General features: G+C 45.4%; 2 protein-coding genes and 1 long non-coding RNA gene across 4 annotated transcripts in view; all 3 read left to right on the forward strand.

Moving 5' to 3' along the window:
- Nucleotides 1–6,989: 6,989 nt before the first annotated feature.
- The window catches only part of nalf1b (NALCN channel auxiliary factor 1b), a 128,987-nt gene continuing 117,125 nt past the window's right edge, over nucleotides 6,990–18,851 (forward strand). Inside the window, exon 1 of the mRNA XM_040201778.2 lies at nucleotides 6,990–8,375. Within this exon, the coding sequence (XP_040057712.1) occupies nucleotides 7,644–8,375 (732 nt within the window). The 5' untranslated portion in view covers nucleotides 6,990–7,643. The remainder of the gene's footprint in view (nucleotides 8,376–18,851) is intronic.
- LOC144388745 (uncharacterized) lies at nucleotides 10,457–13,113 on the forward strand. 2 transcript variants are annotated; one of them, XR_013452970.1, is made up of 4 exons: nucleotides 10,457–11,616; nucleotides 11,783–11,916; nucleotides 12,008–12,061; nucleotides 12,145–13,113. It is a non-coding gene; the product is annotated as an uncharacterized LOC144388745 (long non-coding RNA). The 2 variants fall into 2 exon arrangements; XR_013452969.1 differs by having other exon boundaries at nucleotides 11,800–11,916.
- LOC144388743 (uncharacterized) lies at nucleotides 13,143–18,851 on the forward strand. Its single transcript, XM_078090282.1, has one exon. The coding sequence runs from the start codon at nucleotides 13,192–13,194 to the stop codon at nucleotides 16,846–16,848; it is 3,657 nt and encodes a 1,218-aa protein (XP_077946408.1). The 5' UTR covers nucleotides 13,143–13,191; the 3' UTR covers nucleotides 16,849–18,851.

Consider the following 18,851-nt stretch of genomic DNA (forward strand, 5'->3'; position numbering starts at 1 on the left):
GGTGTAGTGAGCCTGAAGGAGCACGACAAAAAGGATTGATGTTCCTCCATGCGTCATCGCTGAGAGGCTCTGTTTAATTTTAAAAGCCATGATTTACAGAACATGCTTTAAAAAATGTACGCAGATCATGTGCTGTCTTATAGTCTCAGCGGATCACTCCATGTTACCTGAGATGGAGCACAGGGCACCTTCTCAAACACTGGTTTTACTATGAAACTGTAGACACAGCAGTAGAGCGAAATGCATCACATTTGACCTCTTCCTGAACTTGACTCTTCAGCATATATTTGCATCGATATTTACAGAGAAGAGCATAACTTATGGAAAAAGACAGAAAGTGAGAGAATAGCGGGTCACACTGTGTGTGTGTGTGTGTGTGTGTGTGTGTGTGTGTGTGTGCTGGGACTTAATACTTAGCACTGTAGCATCCCACAGCATCCGCCACATCAAAGCAGCTTTCAGGCAGCAATTAACAGAGCTTCAAATAGGCGGATAACTCAGTTAATAGAGACACTATCTGTACCTTCAACACGGCCGCAGGTTAACTTCGTTTACAGTGGAGCGTGTCACAAGCAACTAGTGAACAGCTGCAGACGGATGGCCCTCCTCCTTTGATGGACTCACTTAGGTAAAGGTTGTGGATTACCAGGAGAAGCACTACCGCTGTGATCCGGAGTAAAACGAGCAACCGCGGGGAGAGAGAGGGGGGGGGGGGGGATTCGCACGTGACCGGTGGACTGCAGAGTGTGTCTGCAAAGTCATCTGAGGTCGGCCAGTCTGCGTGATGAGAGGGATGACGCAGAGAACGGGGACTCAGGCCGAGCACAGCGCAGCGCCACGCGGGTCCGAACCTGCACGCACAACGCACCACCTGAATGACAAAGACGATACAAAACTAGTTTGGGCTTCATTTGCAATGAAGAAAGCCACACAAAGCGTGTAACATGAAGTACGTGGCTACATAAAGGCAGGTATCAAGGCTAAGCGATTGCAGACAATGTTGCGAGCGTGCGCTTGGACACAGTGGTGCTTTGAGCTTCATTCATGTGTCAACTCAAATGCTCAAAGTGACAGTTTTATTGGCAGGTATAATGTTTGCCATGTTCGCCATCTTAGTTGGCACGCTAACGTTTGCAAATCAGCACTCGACACATTGCAGCTGAAGCTGATGAGCTGAATAATTCGCCATGCCAATTGATTTCAAAATGGTGGTTACGTGACAATCCGCTCGATTGTTGTGTAGAGTTGGGAGCATCAACCTTTCTGTAAAAAGGCTCCGAAAAGGCAGCAATCGCACATTTATTTAAAAATTATTTGCTTTTGATCATAAAATTTCTCCAATTCAACGAATTTCTCTTAAAGATCTTTTTTAGTTGTTGCAATTACTCGGTAAGACCGTTACGAGTGAGACAGATATCTAAGAGAGGACAGGACCGGTGAGCTGTGTGTTGTAACACAGTGGCAGACCTGAGATGTTCATGCAGAAGAGAAGGGGCCTGCTGAATGGAGCAGAGCTGCCCCGGCCGTCCTCGGCTGCAGCTATGGCTGTACAACACTTCTCCGGGATGAAAGGCGACTGGATCTCAGTCACATCTTCATGTTTCTCAGGTTTTATGTTAGCCAGGATTTGACTTCATTCACAGTTCTTCAAAGGCTTCATCGCCCCCCACGCCCCCCTCCCCCCCATCCCACCTCCCACACGCACACATTTTCCTGTTGGATTCAAACGTATCCCTTTCATCCGGAGATGCTTTTCTCTGACAGCACAAATTACTGGGAGGCAAATGCATTTGGAAATGCCAGCCTCATTTCACCTGCTAACACGCCGAGGCCTCACCAATTTCTTTGCATTAATAAATGTTGCATCCCAGGTCCTCCATCTGTTGTCCCGCGCATTACACCCGTACAACATCTCTATGTAAGCACAGGGATTAACTTTGAGTGACACCAACAGCTCTGTACAGAAGAAAATTCAAATCGGTTCGATCTCCATTTGTGAAGTAAGAGGAATTCATTGTAGGAGAAGAGGACGGGGAGACAGATGGGGAAGGCACTGTGGGTTAAGCTCAGGTTAGAGTCAGCAGCAGGGGTGCTTGGTGACAAAAACACGTTGCGTTCTCTCTGCTGGAGTGTGGAGCTTCAGTCTCAGCCCTGGAGTTCCTGTAAATCCTGCCTTCTGCTGTTTACACTCGGGCTGAAGCTAATGTTACAGAGAGCCGCTCCTTCCATCTGGACGAAGCAGGCCCCCGGTTTTGGTGTTGATCGAGACACTCCTTGAATTCAAGAACGCCTCAGAAAGAAATGTGTGCCCGGCCAATGTAAGTAGAATGTTATCATTTCTGGTTCCACTATTGTAAAATCAACCTACAGTGTCAGCTATATAGTTTACATTATATTCAACATTTTAGTCCAGCATGTTAGCATGCTAAAGTACAGCTGACGCAGACTGGAAGGTCCTTGTTTTTTTCTGTTACCTGGTCCTAAATCAAAGTATTGGACACATTTAAATTTGCACCTGATGGTTGGCTCTGTAGAGGAAAAGGGATCACAAATTCTGTTGAGGGAGGTTGGATTGCATTCTATCTACTTTACAGTTGTCTAGACATTCCACTGAAACCTCACAAACCTCTTGGTGGCGCTGGAGGAGAAGTCAGAAGATCACTGAAGTCATTAGGTTTCATCATCTGGGTACCATGCATGTCTGTACAAAATGTCCTTGCAATCCATCCAACAGTTGATGACATCAGTTTAAATCTGTGGACTGGCAGACGGATCCGTTTCCCTGAAATAGTGAGATTATTATCTTCATTGTGAAATAACTGCTGTTTTTCTGAATTATGTGACAACAAATGATTGTGCTTTTGCTCAAATCGAAGTATTCTTGTCACGTCCATTCAAAAAAAGACCACAATACTTAGATAATGATCTTGTTATCTCAGAAAAACAGGGCAAACACACTTTCTCTAGAGGTGTGCTGCTCGGCGTGGCTTAACATTAAGACATCTTAATGCACACCAAGTCTCTGCACACCAAACATTATGAGGACTCACCTAATGTCATATGCTCCTCATCAATTCATTATGACCATCATAATCCTACAAATTCACATTTACGTGTTGCTTAAAGACACAGAGTATGTCATGCTGTTATGCTGAACCCACATGTGATCATCATTTCTACAGCCCTCTGGTCCTTCATTATAGTCCCAGGACATCAGTGATGTAACATCAGGGTAAGAGAGGGTGACTAACAAATACAAATATAAGGAAGTTATGCACATATTCAACAGTGTTTCATATGGCTGTTATTTTAAAAAATTTCAACAAGAATGCTTTAAAAATTGTAATCTGCGCAATATTTAAATCAGATGTTGATCAAAAGGACGTAGAAACATCAGCTGTCAAACAATGCTAATAATACGCATAACACAAATACCAGTAGATTTTATTCTAACACAAACATGTCTCCCGTGCTATGTATTTCTTTTCTGCATTCCTTGCCATGGTAATAGCTGCCTTCCCAGGGACATTTCCTTTGAAGGGTGCACGTGGGAATAGGCCAGGAATCCAGCATCTCGGATATGGGAATAGCTGTGTCCTTGGGAAAGGGAGCTGTGCTGATCAGCTGCTGAGTGATTCCTGGGATGGAGACAGGATGAGCCAATCGATCAGGAGAGTAAAACCTCGAGGCGGAGCAGGGGGCAGTGCTGGGTGGGGTGGTAGGGTGAATTGGGTGATGTTATCTCCATCATCAGCTTCATCCCCCTTCAATTCAAAAGTCTGAATAATGCTAATTTATTTTATTGCACACATGCAAGGACCAGTGGGGCTGCATAGTTTCTTCTATTCAGGGAAAATGTATATCATTTACATCCCTAATGACTATTTGGCCAACTTGAGGTGTTTAATAGTGATTCATGTTTTTTTCTTTACATTCCAGGCTCCATGGCTCTCATATATATTATTTATATAAATATATCCTTCATATAACAACTGGGAATTCATTTTTTGTCAAGGTTATGACAGTTTAGTGCATAGTTTTTTATACATGCAATAAAATACCATTCAAGACAATTTCTAGAATATTTTTAATGGATTTCTATAACATGAAAAAAAAATTGGAAATATATGTTAGTAAGTAAGAAGTAAGACATTCCGTACAGAATGCCAGACATTGATACAACATTTCTAATTCAAAAAGGAGTTTGTATATTACACCTGGTTTGAAGAAGATCTAAAATTACCGAAATACGTCAGAGCCTTTTCCCTTTATCTACAGTAAGTATTACCCTAATGACTACCTGTCACATGACCAAATTACATAAGTGATGATGACAGGGCAAACTCAATGTGACGCTGGAAACTATGAGTAGTGGTTGAAGTTGCTTATTAATTATTTTGTCAAACTGTGAATCCTTGATGTCAAGAATGAACATTTAATAACAATACCAACACAGTGGAATAAACTCAGCAGCAGACTGTACAGACACAGTAACATGTATGCTCACATATGAACACTGGGATCATCCATTGACCTTACTGTAAACGGAGAAAGAAACGGTGATGGTGAAGCTGAAGGAGGAGCAATATGTGAACAGTCAAATATGGTCAGCTGATTAGGAGAGCGGTGAAGAAAAAGATGGTGAGAAATGGCGGCAGCAGGAAATAGAAACAGAATGCTGTCAGACAAATAAAAATCAGGAGGAAAGTGAAAGGCACAGCAGATGCATCTTAAATGTAGCTTCACGCTGACACAGTGTGCAGAAGGTATGGCGGTGCTGGATTGTATGTCACCAGTCTCTTTTCTTTCGCCTTGTTCTCCTCTTTTGACTGTCGTCAGGTCGAGCAGAGTCTGGTCCACCTCCTTTTTTGTCCCTGGTTCCCTCCATCAGGAAAGCTAGAGGCACAAAGTAAAAACAGGCTTTGCCAAAACTTGGCAACCCCTTCTGTTGCACACTGTCCCAAGTCAAGTCCCAATGGACAAAGCTACTGCCGTCGGCATGCCTTAAAAAAGCTTCAAACAGAGTAGTGAAAAGGCAATGAGCCCCCGACTCTGTTATTAAAGCTTTTTAAATAGATATTCAGATGATTGAGCTTTGACAGACAAAGAAATGAAGTAAAAATAGATATCGCCAGCGATATTTCCTCTATTTCCGTTTCCAACGTACTTGAAAAGAAAGTGGGCAAATAACCTTTGATTAGGCAAGATCTTTTGTATAAGCACAGTGAGAAAATACAGACAGTGGATACAGACAGTGGATGCAGACACACACACACACACACACTTCCCCATCATAGAGAGGGAGTCATGTCTGCCAGCCGAATTGTTACTGTAACAGCTGGAGATTAAAGGGGCAGCTATCTTCCCTCATAATACCGACCAATACTTTCCCTCCTGCGTGTCTCTGGCTCTGTCTCTCTACTCTGTCTCCCTCTTGCCCCCACGCTACACACACACACACACACACACACACACACACACACACACACACACACACACACACACACACACACACACACACACAAACACACACACACACACACACACACACACACACACAAATTCAGGTAGGGAAAAGTGTTTCGAGTGGTGTGAAACTTACAACTCTCCGCTGTGCCAGACACACACTCCGTATGTTGTTGGTTGGCCACCTTTCAAGTGCTGACATAAGTCAGGCGTTCAGCTCAACACAAATCAAATTGCAGAATTGGAAATGGTATTATGAAACTCCTGGCAGGGTCCCTATATCCATATGTCTACCAAGAGTGCAGGTGGGCCCACATGTCCAAACACACACACACACACACACACAGATACAGTTTGTGACATAGCAGGAAAGTACCACTAAAGGCAGACTAGACAATCAGAGCCAAAGTAGGACGTGTACCCCCACGAGACGTGACCGCAGTATCCTGTATTAACACAATATGAGCAATGAGTGAGGAATGATTCCCAGTGGAATTGACGCAATGCATGGTGGATTTTCATTGGCCAACATTGAGCCAATTGAACCCCCTTGTGTGGGCGCCCGTTGACCTTTGGTGATAAGTAAGCAGATCCCATTATTGACATGACTTGCTACCTCCACACAGGACATAATACGAGTGGCCAACATTACAGGGTTTTCTGATTTTTAGAGTTAAACAGCTGTCAAGTACACTCTACGTGAGGTGCAATGTCATCAACAAGAGGGAATAAACATCTATTTCTGTTGTGTTCGAGAGCATTTTTACAAAGAAAACTGTGAAATGAAACTGAGTAAACTACAGCTTACACACAGCAGCAAATACGGAGCTATCCCTGTTTTACAGGCTGCACGAATGAATCAGGTAATCATCTCTTGTCACATCCCCAATATACAGGCATTAACATTAAGTAACTCTCTCTTTGGTAGCACACCGGGCCATGCTGACAATGATTAGTAGCTCGAAGAACCAGGATAAACACTGTAATTTACATTCAGCACCTTAAGAGAAAGTACCTCCTCTCTCTGCCTCCCTCCTCGTTCTCCCTGTCACCACCACACCACACACACACACACACACACACACACACACACACACACACACACACACACACACACACACACACACACACACACACACACACACACACACACACACACACACACACACACACACACAGAAGCCTGATGCCTGAGCCCTAAATGTCTCTTAATATCTCTTCCGAGCAAGAAAAGGAGCAATGCAATGTGAGGAGTTAGGACATGTGCCACTTGTATGAAATGGGCCTGATGGATACGTCTTGATGACAATATGGAAACAGTCAGAGGGATGTCTTACCTGCACTTCTTGCGAGAGGACTTGCGTCTCTTCTGCACCAAAAGCAAGATGTCGCCCAAACTGTTTGTGTGTGGCCTGTCAAGGCATTATTTAGGGACTGTTGCAGAGAGGATATACCTATACATCCCTAACATACCCCTCCCTCCCTCTCTCTCTCTCACGCTTCCTCCCTCCCACCCCGTGTGTGTGTGTGCGCGTGTGTGCATATAGGTAATAAGCTGCTCCGCCACTGCGCAACGATGGAGCTATCGCAACGATGGAGATGACGCAAACCGACCCAGCTCTCCGAAAAAGTGTTTCAAGACGAACATGGCGGCAACTTAACCGCGGTCCAAGATGACAATGGCCAACGGGAGAAAGGATTGCAGGCTTCCCACCCGGGTACCGGACAGTGTGCGCGCACCGAACGGGCTCGCCGCTCTCCTTTAAGCGAATCCGCACAACCGAACCGGCGGCAGACGCGCAGCATCAGCACCGAGAGGCTCGCAACAGCTGGTCTCCCTGCGTGCCCCCCGACGACGGAACAAACCCGGGTAGGGACGGTCGGGAGAGGGGGGGGCATGCGGTCAAAGAGGGCGCCGTTTCCCCCCAGAGGAGCCATGGAGAACCAGGATGCGGCAGCGCGAGGCTTAATCCGTGCGGGCGCGCTAATTGGATCGGAGTAGCGGCGCCGAGCGCTGCGGGCGCGAGAGAGGAGCGCCCTGGACCGGCGCAGGCACGGCGACCCACCGCTAAACGGAGGAGAACAAACCGGAGTCCGTCTCCCCCCCCCAAGTCAATGAGTATTGTGGCAGAGCAGCCCCCGCGGTGGAGTCGGCCAGGGCAGCACTTTCCTAAAATATGACCAGGGGCGCTTGGATGCGTCGGCAGCACGATGAGGGCTTAAAATACTGGTTCGCACCCCGAGAGAACGAGAAGCCGTTCGCCGAGTCGGAGCGGGCCCAGAGATGGCGACTGTCGCTGGCCTCTCTGCTGTTCATCACCGTCCTGCTGTCTGATCACTTGTGGTTCTGCGCCGAGGCGAAGCTGACGCGAACCCGGGACAAGCGGTCGGACAGGGGGCTCGCTTTTACGGACACGGGCGAGTACCCCAACTCCCTCCAGCGACAGCGCAGACCGCCGCCACCAGACCCCCGCCGTCTCGCCACAAAGCAAGATGTTATTTTTCTAGAGAATTCTACCAGACCTCTGTGGCGAATGGACACCTGTCATCCAGACAGCCTGTCCAAGGACTGCTTTACTTTCACGGACGCGCGCAGCGTGTGCCTGGGCCTCTCCGGCGGAGGGGACGGGGGGACGCGGCCGGCGTACGTCAACCTGAGCGATTTGTACCTTTCTTTTTGTAATTCCTACTCACTTTTGGATTTGTTTTACGGGTTTACGAGCCCGGACGATTTGAATTGCACCCTGGATATGGCCATGGGGGTGGACCTGCCGGGATGCAGCGAGTGCGTTCGGGCTTATCAGCTGCTCGACCGGCGGGCGGAGGACAACTACCGGGAGTTTGAACTGCTGGTTCAGAAATACGAGACGGATGCCTACTCGGTTAGGACGTGCATGGAGGAATGCAAGGTAGGACTAATGTGGCTGCACACACGCACACGCACACACACACGCGCGCACAAGTGCGTTAAGGGGGGCGGGTTCATTGTCACCACGGCAACCGTTGGGCACATTCGTCGGTGTATTGGTATGTTTTTTTTTTATTTCTACCAGTGGTCATCACTTGGCCTGTCGAGGTTTGCACGAACACACAGTTTGCAGCACGCTGACAATGGCATAAGGGGACTAGAGGACAGGTCGCCGGTATTTCTCCATAATATCAACCTGACCTGTGACCTGTGACCTGTGGCGTTTGACATTTGGAGGGCCAGGCCTGGGAGAGGGGCTGCACAGTGGGGCTCATTTCAGTAATGTTAATGTTGCTATTTCTGCATCTAACAATGTGTTGTTCCCAGTTTGCTTGTTGTTTCGAATAATACAGTAGCCTTAGACACACACACACACACACACACACACACACACACACACACACACACACACACACACACACACACATACCTCTGGCTGTACACACTGTGCATGTGTCAACATATGTCCATACCCACACACACAGACACACACTTTGTCTTGTGTTACTTTGGGCATCAAGGCCCACTCACCCTGCGCTGAACAAAGACAACCTGACGGTCGATAGTAACATGGTGGAGATACGCTGGTTGAATTACACTTCAATATTGTTCATTTGTGCACTGGGCTGTTACAGGTTTTTTTTTCTTCTCGTAGGCAGTTGTGTGTCCTCGCGTGCTCACTGTCCATCCTGCAGGGAGAAAGCTCACCAGAAGGCCTTTTTTTTAGCTGTGTACTTATGAATCATTTGAATTATTAATCTGGAACAGAGACCATGAACAACCTCAAGCGCTGCATCTTACCTCCACCTTTATCAGGGGGGTTTAAGAGTTCATGTTTGTTTGCTTGAACACACCTGATGGGAGACATGCAGTGTGTGTGTGTGTGTGTGTGTGTGTGGAGGGGGGGAAATCAGGATTGAGAATGCTGTTATGAGAAGTGTGGAATATTGTTAATGACAGTAAGGATGTGGGAGTCTGGCCTGACCAAAGAGCCATAGAGCCGTATGATGTCATCTGGCTCGTGCCCCTGGTAAAGAACAGCACACGCATTCGTCTGTATCCACCGTAGAACTTTATTTATAATCAGCAGATCAACTTTTCACCTGTGCCGTGGCACCACGTCCCACACGGGTCGGGGAACAGACCACGGAAAGCAGGAAATCCTCACTCAAAACCGCCCTAATAATGATCCAACAAAACAAACCCCTTTTACACAAGATTGATGTTGAACACGGGCAGATGGTCAGGAGGCCGGGCCGCGCGTGCTGATAATCCACGTGAACGCGAGGGAGGCCAGTTACTGAGGTGCAACGGAGGTTTCATTGTGAGCCATCGGTTACGCGGTCTGTGATGTCTGTGTTGTATTTATGTTCATAAACCCGTTTCTTAGAACATCTTATAGCTGCTCCCTTTTCATGCCATCTAATCACCATGGTACATTTGCACTCCTACTCTTTGCTAATGTAATCAGACTCAGGCAGAGCTACAGCAGCCTTTTAGCCCCTTTAGCCCAATCTGAATTGCTAATCTCCCTCCAGTGTTCGTGTGACCTTTGTGGAAACACAGCTCCTCGGGCCTGCATCACAAACCACCGCTCCTTCAAGAAGCACTCTGCTGGACAATGCAAATACATTAGAAAGCTTGAAACAATACATGTTGCTATTCACTCTTATCGCTCGGGTTTCTCTCAAACCTCCTTCCACTTCCTCGTCCAGATTTCGAACAACTGCTCAAGGCTCCATTTCAAAGGGTTGTATTCAAATTGAAACTAACATCTCGTGGTGTTTCTGTCCGCTGTAGGTGTTAGTTAATCAGAATGGTGTACTGTATGTCGCTGGGTGTTCCTTGTTTTTACCGTCACACTGCGATGTGTTACTGAATGTGGCAATAGTAGTATATAGCCTCTACTTTTGCGCGTGCATGTGACCTTTGACCTCAGTCACATGCCAGAGGGCGTGCAAGAGGGAACTTTTGGGGGGTAGGAGGGGTGGGGGGGTGGGCATGTGACCGCCGCCATTTTGACCGGAAAAATGCGTCATTGAACTTTTGGGGGGTAGGAGGGGTGTGGGGTGGGCATGTGACCGCCGCCATTTTGAAGTCATGCCCCGGAAATGCGTCATTTTACGAATGGATACGTAAACCATTTTTGACGATGATGTGCTTGGTTTTGATTGGAAATTTGCCATATCAGTGGGTGTTTTATGCGATGGGCGTTAGTTTTGACCGGAAACACGGGACTGTAGGAGGGGTTTCATCATATATATAGATGTGTTATTTGGCGCCTCGATCGAAATTTCCTTTTGGAATGGTTCACGCTCCAGGATTCTTAGTGAAACAGCAGAGGCCTATCCCAGTGTGGTCCCAGTGGCGTCTTCTTCTTCTTCTATTCAAAGGTATGAGAGGCCCCGCCACAAACCAGTGAGACATTGGTTCTTCTGTTCAGATTCACCAATATCAGCTTAATGCATGAACTAGGGGGCTATCTTCTTAGCCAATAGAACACAATTTGTAACCTAACAGAGGAAAGCCCTCAGCAAAACATACATCTTAAGGTTTAACGAGGAGCACATATGCCGACTTAGTGTAGCATTATGTGACACAGTACACAAGCCGGGGGCCAACCCCCAAACGTCTTCTTCTGCTTCTCTTCAATTGTATGAGAGGTCCCACCACAAACCAGTGAGACACTGGTGCTTCTGTTCAGATTCAAAAATAACAGCTTAATGCATGAACTAGGGGGCTATCTTCTTCTTAGCCAACAGGACACACATTGTAACCTAACAGAGGAAAAACCCCTCAGCAAAACATACAGTTTTAACGAGGAACAAGCGTGTCGACTTAGGGTCGCATAATGTACGCAGCACCCAAACGGTGCTAAACCCTAAATAGCTTGAGAGCCCCACAGGGATGGAGAAAAACAGAGTCCTTATGTGGTAAACAGTGAGCAGTTTGTTTAGTTTTAAGCAACATATGAACCCTCACCCCCACTGAGACCCTGGCGTGTGAAAAAACAGGGTCCTTAGTTGGTAATGATGTTGCATTCGGGGGGTATGGGTCTCCTATATAGATACAGCCACGGTTCCCTTCTTGACACCCTGGCAGACTGGTGCATCCTCACATTTAAGACATTTCCAGTGAGAGCCAGATGTACTACAAGGGGGGAGCAATGGACCAGATATGTGGTAAGTACTTATTTCATTGTCAAATATATATATATATAAATATACACACACACACACACATACATTGGTATAAATTAAAAAAATTAAAAATAGAAAGCTTTAAAGATTGTACTATGTCGAGTGATTCATATTTGTTTTTATATATTTATATATATTTTTTTAATAGGTATTTATACCTTTTAGAAATAGATGACAGCGCGCATCCTATACATGGGAGTCTTGAAAAACTGGAAAAGGAGATTGCTGCACTCAGTTGTCTACCAACAACGACTACGTGCCCCAACCAGGGAGCTGGCACAGGTAGGGAAAATGACAGTATGATATAAGCTTTCTATATATTTATTATTTGACGAATCATTCAAATGATTTTATAATTCTATGCTCACCCCAGTGAAAAAAAAAAAAAAGTACATACGGGTGTCCAGTCTGAGAGACCTTCTACAAGGTATGTGACATCATCCATATATATATATATATATATATAGACATTTGTTTTATAACATGTTTTGACCATGTATGCTTGTACAGCAGGGTGCAGATTGACCGGTCTACACCAACAAAGGACACATGGTACTATCCAGAATGTTTGACTGACGAGGAAATGCTGCAGGCGGTCTGTGACTATGAAGAAGAGAGTACTACAATAGGAGCAACATCGGCAGAGTGTGTAACCCCATTTCAACAAAACAGAGCAGGTATACCCACAGAACCCACGGTGGTGATTGTGCACCCGAGGGACACAGCTAACCCCTTATATGTAGAGTTGATAAATGAAATCAGTGAACTGCGGCGTTCCAACACCGCATTAAAAGAGATAGTAACCGATCTATGTAAGAAACAAGAGGAGGCTAGACAAACACAGGACGCCAACGGCTGTTCCATAAAACAATACCTGATAGCTCAGAATGCATCCAGTGAAGCTATCATAGCTCTACTTACAAATAAATTTTATCCAAGGTGATCTACTAGGCATGGTGTCTATAAGGGGTGGTGTCTAAATAAACAATACAGACGTGTAGTATGCCTCCCCCCAGAAAAGTTTTGAAGAGGGGCACGGGTGATATACATCGATCAGGGGATAACCATAATAATAATGATGATGGGTATAGGGTCATGTTACAGAATACAGAGAAACAGCTTAAAAGCCTACGTGCACTGGTGGAGAGATCGCGCGTTGATGCTGCTGCTGCTGCTGCTGCTGCTGCTGCATACCCTGCCGAAGCTTTTCATGATGTTGACAGAATTCATTATACGGAACAACATTCATCGTATCTAGATAGCGGCTATGCAGACTTGGTCAGTGTCCTAGACCCAGGGTTTAATACCACAGGCGCAAATAGCCACGTGTTGGATCATGCAGACGGCCCACTTGTGTACACAGACAATGATGCAGGGGCTGGGGGGTGTGTGTTGGCAGAAATATGTGACGACCGGCTGAATCAGATGGGGGCAAATGGAGATGTGGAGCATGAACAGGGGGTTGGGGGGCCTGCTGAGGGTCATGAGGGATGGTCATGGGAGCAGGCCCGAACAGAAGGGGGGCATGATGATACACTAACAGGAGGAGGGGAGATAATGAGGGGGGGTGAGACCTCCTCAGGCATAGAGGGAAGGACAGTCACCATGAGAGAGATGCCTTCATTCAATGCATTTGAGCTTAGACAAGGGGTTGATTTCAGAAACGTGGATCTTACTGACCTCGAGCAAATCCCCTACATGGTCAGAGAAATAGTGGCGGGTGTAATTGATAGAGCTGTAGAGGCCTCTCCGGCTGGTAGTGTGCTGAACGTTTTGTTACGGGGACCTTCATTGGCTAGTGACATACAAGCTGTTCTACGCGTAAACGAGTCGTACAACTCTGACTTGTTTATGGAGCAAATTGCACAAGTGATACAGAGCAATGATGAGACTATAACGGATGATGAATTGGAATTAGTGATCACCGTAGCTAAAAACAGAAACGGTGGGGGTTATCTAAAATTAGCAAATGTCCCATATGATGTGATATTATCAAAGAAGGGTCGGTTTCTGCACACCCCTGACAATACTGATAATAACCTGTGCTTTTCGCTCTGTTTAGCACATTTTAATCATCCAGACATGTCCCTGCAAGATAAAGTGAGATTTGCAACTCAACTACATAGATCGTTGGGTTTTGGACCAATGCACAAGGTCTCATTCTCCGATGTAGATGCTTTCGAAAGACATCTGGGTGTGAAAATCATAATCTTCCACCATGCAGCAGCAGGTCGTAAACGACTTCAGTGTTTCCAAACCCACGATGCGCCTCATCCCCGGACAGTCTGGTTATATCTACACAATGACCATTATCACCTGATTGAAAACCAGCAAGGCTTTTTTGGGGCAAAACAAGTATGCCAGTATTGCTACCAAGCCTATGAACATCGATTATACCACAGCTGTGAACAGCTGTGTAATGTGTGTTTTACATTAGAGTGTCGTACACAGCTGGGTAAAACACAGAAATGCGGTGATTGTAAACGCATATGTAAGTCGAAATATTGTTTTGATCAGCACAAGCGGCCAGAAAGCGTCCATGCCCTCATCCCCTGTGATGCTATGAAATACTGTGAGGCATGTGGAAAAACATACAAAGCAGGACAAAAAGCGCACAAATGCGCGCCAAAAGTCTGCGTCCACTGTGGTGAGCAACAGTTGGAGAGCAATGATAAACATGAGTGTTTTATTCAGCCTCTTGAAAAGAAAGAGCCGCAAACAACCTACATATTATTTGACTTTGAGACAAGGTTTCATAACGGAAAACACGAGGCAAATTATGTATGTGCTATGGATTTAGAGGGAAAAAAGTTTTGTTTCAGTACTTTGAATTGTGTGGACACCTTTGTGAAGTATTACAGAAGACCTAGATACAAAGGCTACACGTTTATCGCCCACAACGCATCCGGCTTTGACAACTATATTCTGTTGGAATATTTTGTCAAACAAAAGATCACTCCGCAAGTCACCATGAGAGGGAGTCGGGTGATACTGATGTATGACAGGTCATACCGGCAGAGATGGATTGACTCATTCAGTTTCCTTCCCATGCGATTGTCAAAAACCCCCGCTGCCCTAGGGTTCAGTGATGTCGAGAAAGGCTATTTTCCCCACAAGTTCAACACCCGGGAGCATGAGTATTATGTCGGTAAATATCCTGATCCGTCCTACTACGGCTTTGACGATATGAGTGATAGCGATAAAGCGAGATTCATGGAATGGTATAATACCGTTTCAGGAGGAACATTTGACTTCCAAAAAGAAATCGGACGCTACTGTGTTAACGATGTAGAAGTGTTGCGAAAAGCCTGCAGCATCTATCGTGAGACATTCATAGAGTGCACGGAACTTGACCCCTTCTCATTTACCACCCTAGCATCCAGCTGCATGGGGGTGTTCAAAACCCTGTTTCTCCCAAAGGACACAGTTGCTCTAACGTTTGAGGGGGCATACACTGCTCAGAATAAGACGTATTCTGATGTATCGATGCAATGGCTTGAATATGTGGCCCTCACAGAGAATATTGAGATTAAACATGCTCTCAATCACGGTGAACAGCTTTTTGAGCCGTTCTATGTGGATGGCTATAACTCTGTAACAAACACTTGCTATGAATTTGCGGGATGTTTTTTCCACGGATGTGTCAAATGCCACGTCCAGAGCGACATGAACCCTGTTACAAAAATCACCTACGGTAGACAATACAGGGTGTTCATGGACAAAATATATTCTCTACAAAAACAACACGGGCTGCGAGTTGTAGTGATGTGGGAGTGTGAGTGGTCGTCGTTAAAACGGACGAGCGGGGCTGTACAGGCATTTATGGTTACTTACAAAAAGCGTGAGCGTCTAGAGCCTAGAAAGGCCCTCTTTGGGGGACGTACAAACGCTATGAAGCTGTACCACAAGATCGGTGCTGATGAAAAAATCAGGTACTACGACTTCACCAGTCTTTATCCGACGGTTCAGGCTAAAAAGCAGTATCCAGTTGGACATCCTCAGGTTATCCTGAAGGATTTTGAGTCTATTGACAAGTATTTTGGACTCATAAAGTGCACAGTGCTACCGCCCAGAGGGCTGTTTCACCCGGTCCTACCATACAGATGTCATGACAAACTCATGTTCCCATTGTGTGGCAAATGTGCTGAGGATTTGAATCAGAGTGGCGAGTGCACTCACGGAGACAGAGACAGACTGCTGGCGGGGGTCTGGGTGTCAATTGAACTGCAGAAGGCTGTGGAAAAGGGATACAGGCTTGTGTCCATTGATGAAGTTTGGCATTTCCCCAACAAAACAGACACATTGTTCAGCGGGTATGTGAAGACATTCATGAAGTGTAAACAGGAAGCGTCAGGCTACCCTGGCCATGTTAAAACCCCCGACGACAAGGAGAAATATGTCAAAGACTATTTTGAAAAGGAAGGCATTCAATTAAACCCTGACAAAATCAGGGTCAACAAAGCCATGAGAAGCTGCAACAAACTCCTCCTAAACTCTTTGTGGGGCCGTTTTAGTATGCGCAATAATATGCCTGCATGCGAGCTGATCACAGATCCGGCTCGGTTCACACAATTGATGTTTAGTGACCACTTTGATGTGCGACAATTCTGTTTTATCTCAGATGACGTGGCTTTGGTACAGTGGCGACATGCAGACGCCCGCGGTTCCCGTATAAAAGACGTAAACGTCTTTATAGGAGCCCTGACAACTGCCCATGCCAGATTGATGCTCTACGACTTGTTAGACAAACTGCAGGAGAGGGTCTTGTACTGTGACACAGACAGCATTGTCTTTACATCGAGAGGGAGCGACTGGGTGCCGCCCCTGGGGGCATATCTTGGTGACCTGACTGATGAGTTAAACAGCGGAGACATATGCGGGCTGCCTAGTGAAGACTACATCACAGAGTTTGTATCAGGAGGACCCAAATGCTATGCCTATAACACGGTACAGGGTAAAACAGCTGTCAAATGTAAAGGCGTCACATTAAACGCTAGAAACGCCTCCGTCGTCACCCCCCAGTCACTGATTGGTCTCGTACAGGCTTATGTAACCAATCACAACACACACACTTTGACCACAGTGTCTGAAACTATCAGGCGTGATAAAAAGAAGTTCCATCTTAAAAACGAGACAGTTTTTAAGCAAGTCAGAGTGGTGTACAATAAGCGGAGGGTGTTGTCTGACTATACGACCCTTCCTTATGGATACTAACAGCGATCAGGGATTTGATGCACGACTACAACACCCCTTTAGTTTGGTAGTGAGTGGGCCTTCAAACTGTGGAAAGACTTTTTTTGTCAAGGATATTATTGCAAATGCTGAGAGGGTTATTTCACATCGTATTGACAATGTCGTCTACATTTATTCATGCTGGCAGCCTTTATATGATCAACTGCTTAAAACCAGAGACATTAACTTTGTAGAGGGCTTACCAGAGTCTCTGTGCGATGATGTTTTACTACCTCCTGCCAAAAACAATCTACTCATTATAGACGATTTAATGAATGATGCCGGGAATAATATAGAAGTTCAAAATGTTTTTACCAAATATGTACATCATAGAAATCTCAGCTGTATATATTTAGTACAAAATTTATTTATTCAGGGTAAATCTAGTCGCACTATTAGTTTAAACACCAACTATCTCATTCTGTTTAAAAACCCTAGGGATAAATATCAAATCACACTACTGGCCAGACAGATGTTTCCGGGTAATACTAAATATTTTTTAGAGGCCTTTAATGATGCGACCCAACAATCATATGGCTATCTTCTCATAGATTATAAAGCGTTGACCCCCGAACATTTAAGACTCAGAACGGCTTTGCTATCGGACCAACAGGTTGTGTATATCCCCAAAAAAACAAACAGGCGTTAATAACGCTAAAATGTCATCACGCATGCAGAGGAATTTGTCATTGTTGGAGTTGATATATAAATCTACGCCGCGTGTGCGACGTGTCATTGTTAATAACGCCAGCACGGATTTTATCGACTCTCTGTGTGAGATCGCACTCAATGTATTGAGAGGTAACATTCCTTTGACCGACAAACAATTCGCCCTCTTAAAGAAGAAGAAGAAGATTATCCGGCTGGTGGCGGATAAAAAAGTTAAACGGACCAAGAAGAAAAAGACCCTCAACCAGTCGGGGGGCTTTTTATTACCGTTATTAGGGGCTGCTATTCCGTTTATAATTAGTCTTGTCAATAGGAGGGGCTAAAAATGGAGCACACCCAAAAAATGTTTCTGGTCCCCCAGCATCAGCTTGGCCTGGTAAAGCAGCAGCCTCATTATAAGCAGCAGGATCAACGAGAGTCTATAAGACAGGCGGTGCAAAATGAGCTTGATAGAGCTATGATTGACGTGTTGAATCAACCTGATACAGACATGTACGAAAAAGCCAAAAAATATTCCGTTATTTTACAAAGATACTTGGCTGTGGTGAGACAGGGAGAGCGTGAGAAGGGGGCGTTGCCTTTACCACTACCCTCCGGTGAAAGTGACTCGGGCTCAAATCCTGTCGTTTCAGCAGATGACGTACCAGGAAAAGATGTGATTTTAGGCAATGTGATCAGGCACATACCTAAAAAAAGTAAAAAACATGCCGAATATATTTTGGATGCTTTGAACCACGCAAAAAACGACATATCCTGGACAGACCGAGGGGAGATCGTTGTCAACAATCAAACGATCAAAGGCACCCATCTGTATGATCTGGTGAAAAGTGTCACGTCCTCGTATAATGTTTTAGACGAATCTAGACCTATCGGTTGGAAGATATTTTTAAAAACGCTAGCTGATTTAAATATCCCCCTATCCGCTATCCCCAACACGCAGGTTAGGAGGTCTATTGCTGAATATAAGGGTGGTGATGCAGTTTATGACGGGGGTTTTAATGTTTCGGGGTCATTCAAAACAAAAACTAGGACCAGCCGATCTATAGACAGCACCCCCTTTAAGACACCTAAATCCCTAAAGACCAAATTTTTTAGGAGTGATGATTCGTGGGAAGATTTTTAAGATTTGTTTGGCTATTACTGTGTGACACATGTCTTTTTTATTTTTAAGCTTGTACTGGATGCATATTATTTTTATTTTATTTTGTATTATTATTATTTTGTTTTTTAACTTTACACGTGTTTGTAATGCTTTTGTATTATCTGTTAGTCTGTTCTTTGTGGATGGAAAATAAAATTGGTGTTCACTGCTGAAA

Source organism: Gasterosteus aculeatus, chromosome 16 (assembly GCF_964276395.1).
Source record: "Gasterosteus aculeatus chromosome 16, fGasAcu3.hap1.1, whole genome shotgun sequence".
In the NCBI taxonomy this organism is placed as follows: domain Eukaryota; kingdom Metazoa; phylum Chordata; class Actinopteri; order Perciformes; family Gasterosteidae; genus Gasterosteus; species Gasterosteus aculeatus.

Coding starts and splice junctions, on each gene's coding strand:
- LOC144388743 (XM_078090282.1), top strand. CDS start 13,192: ATGAGGGGGGGTGAGACCTCCTCAGGCATAGAGGGAAGGACAGTCACC.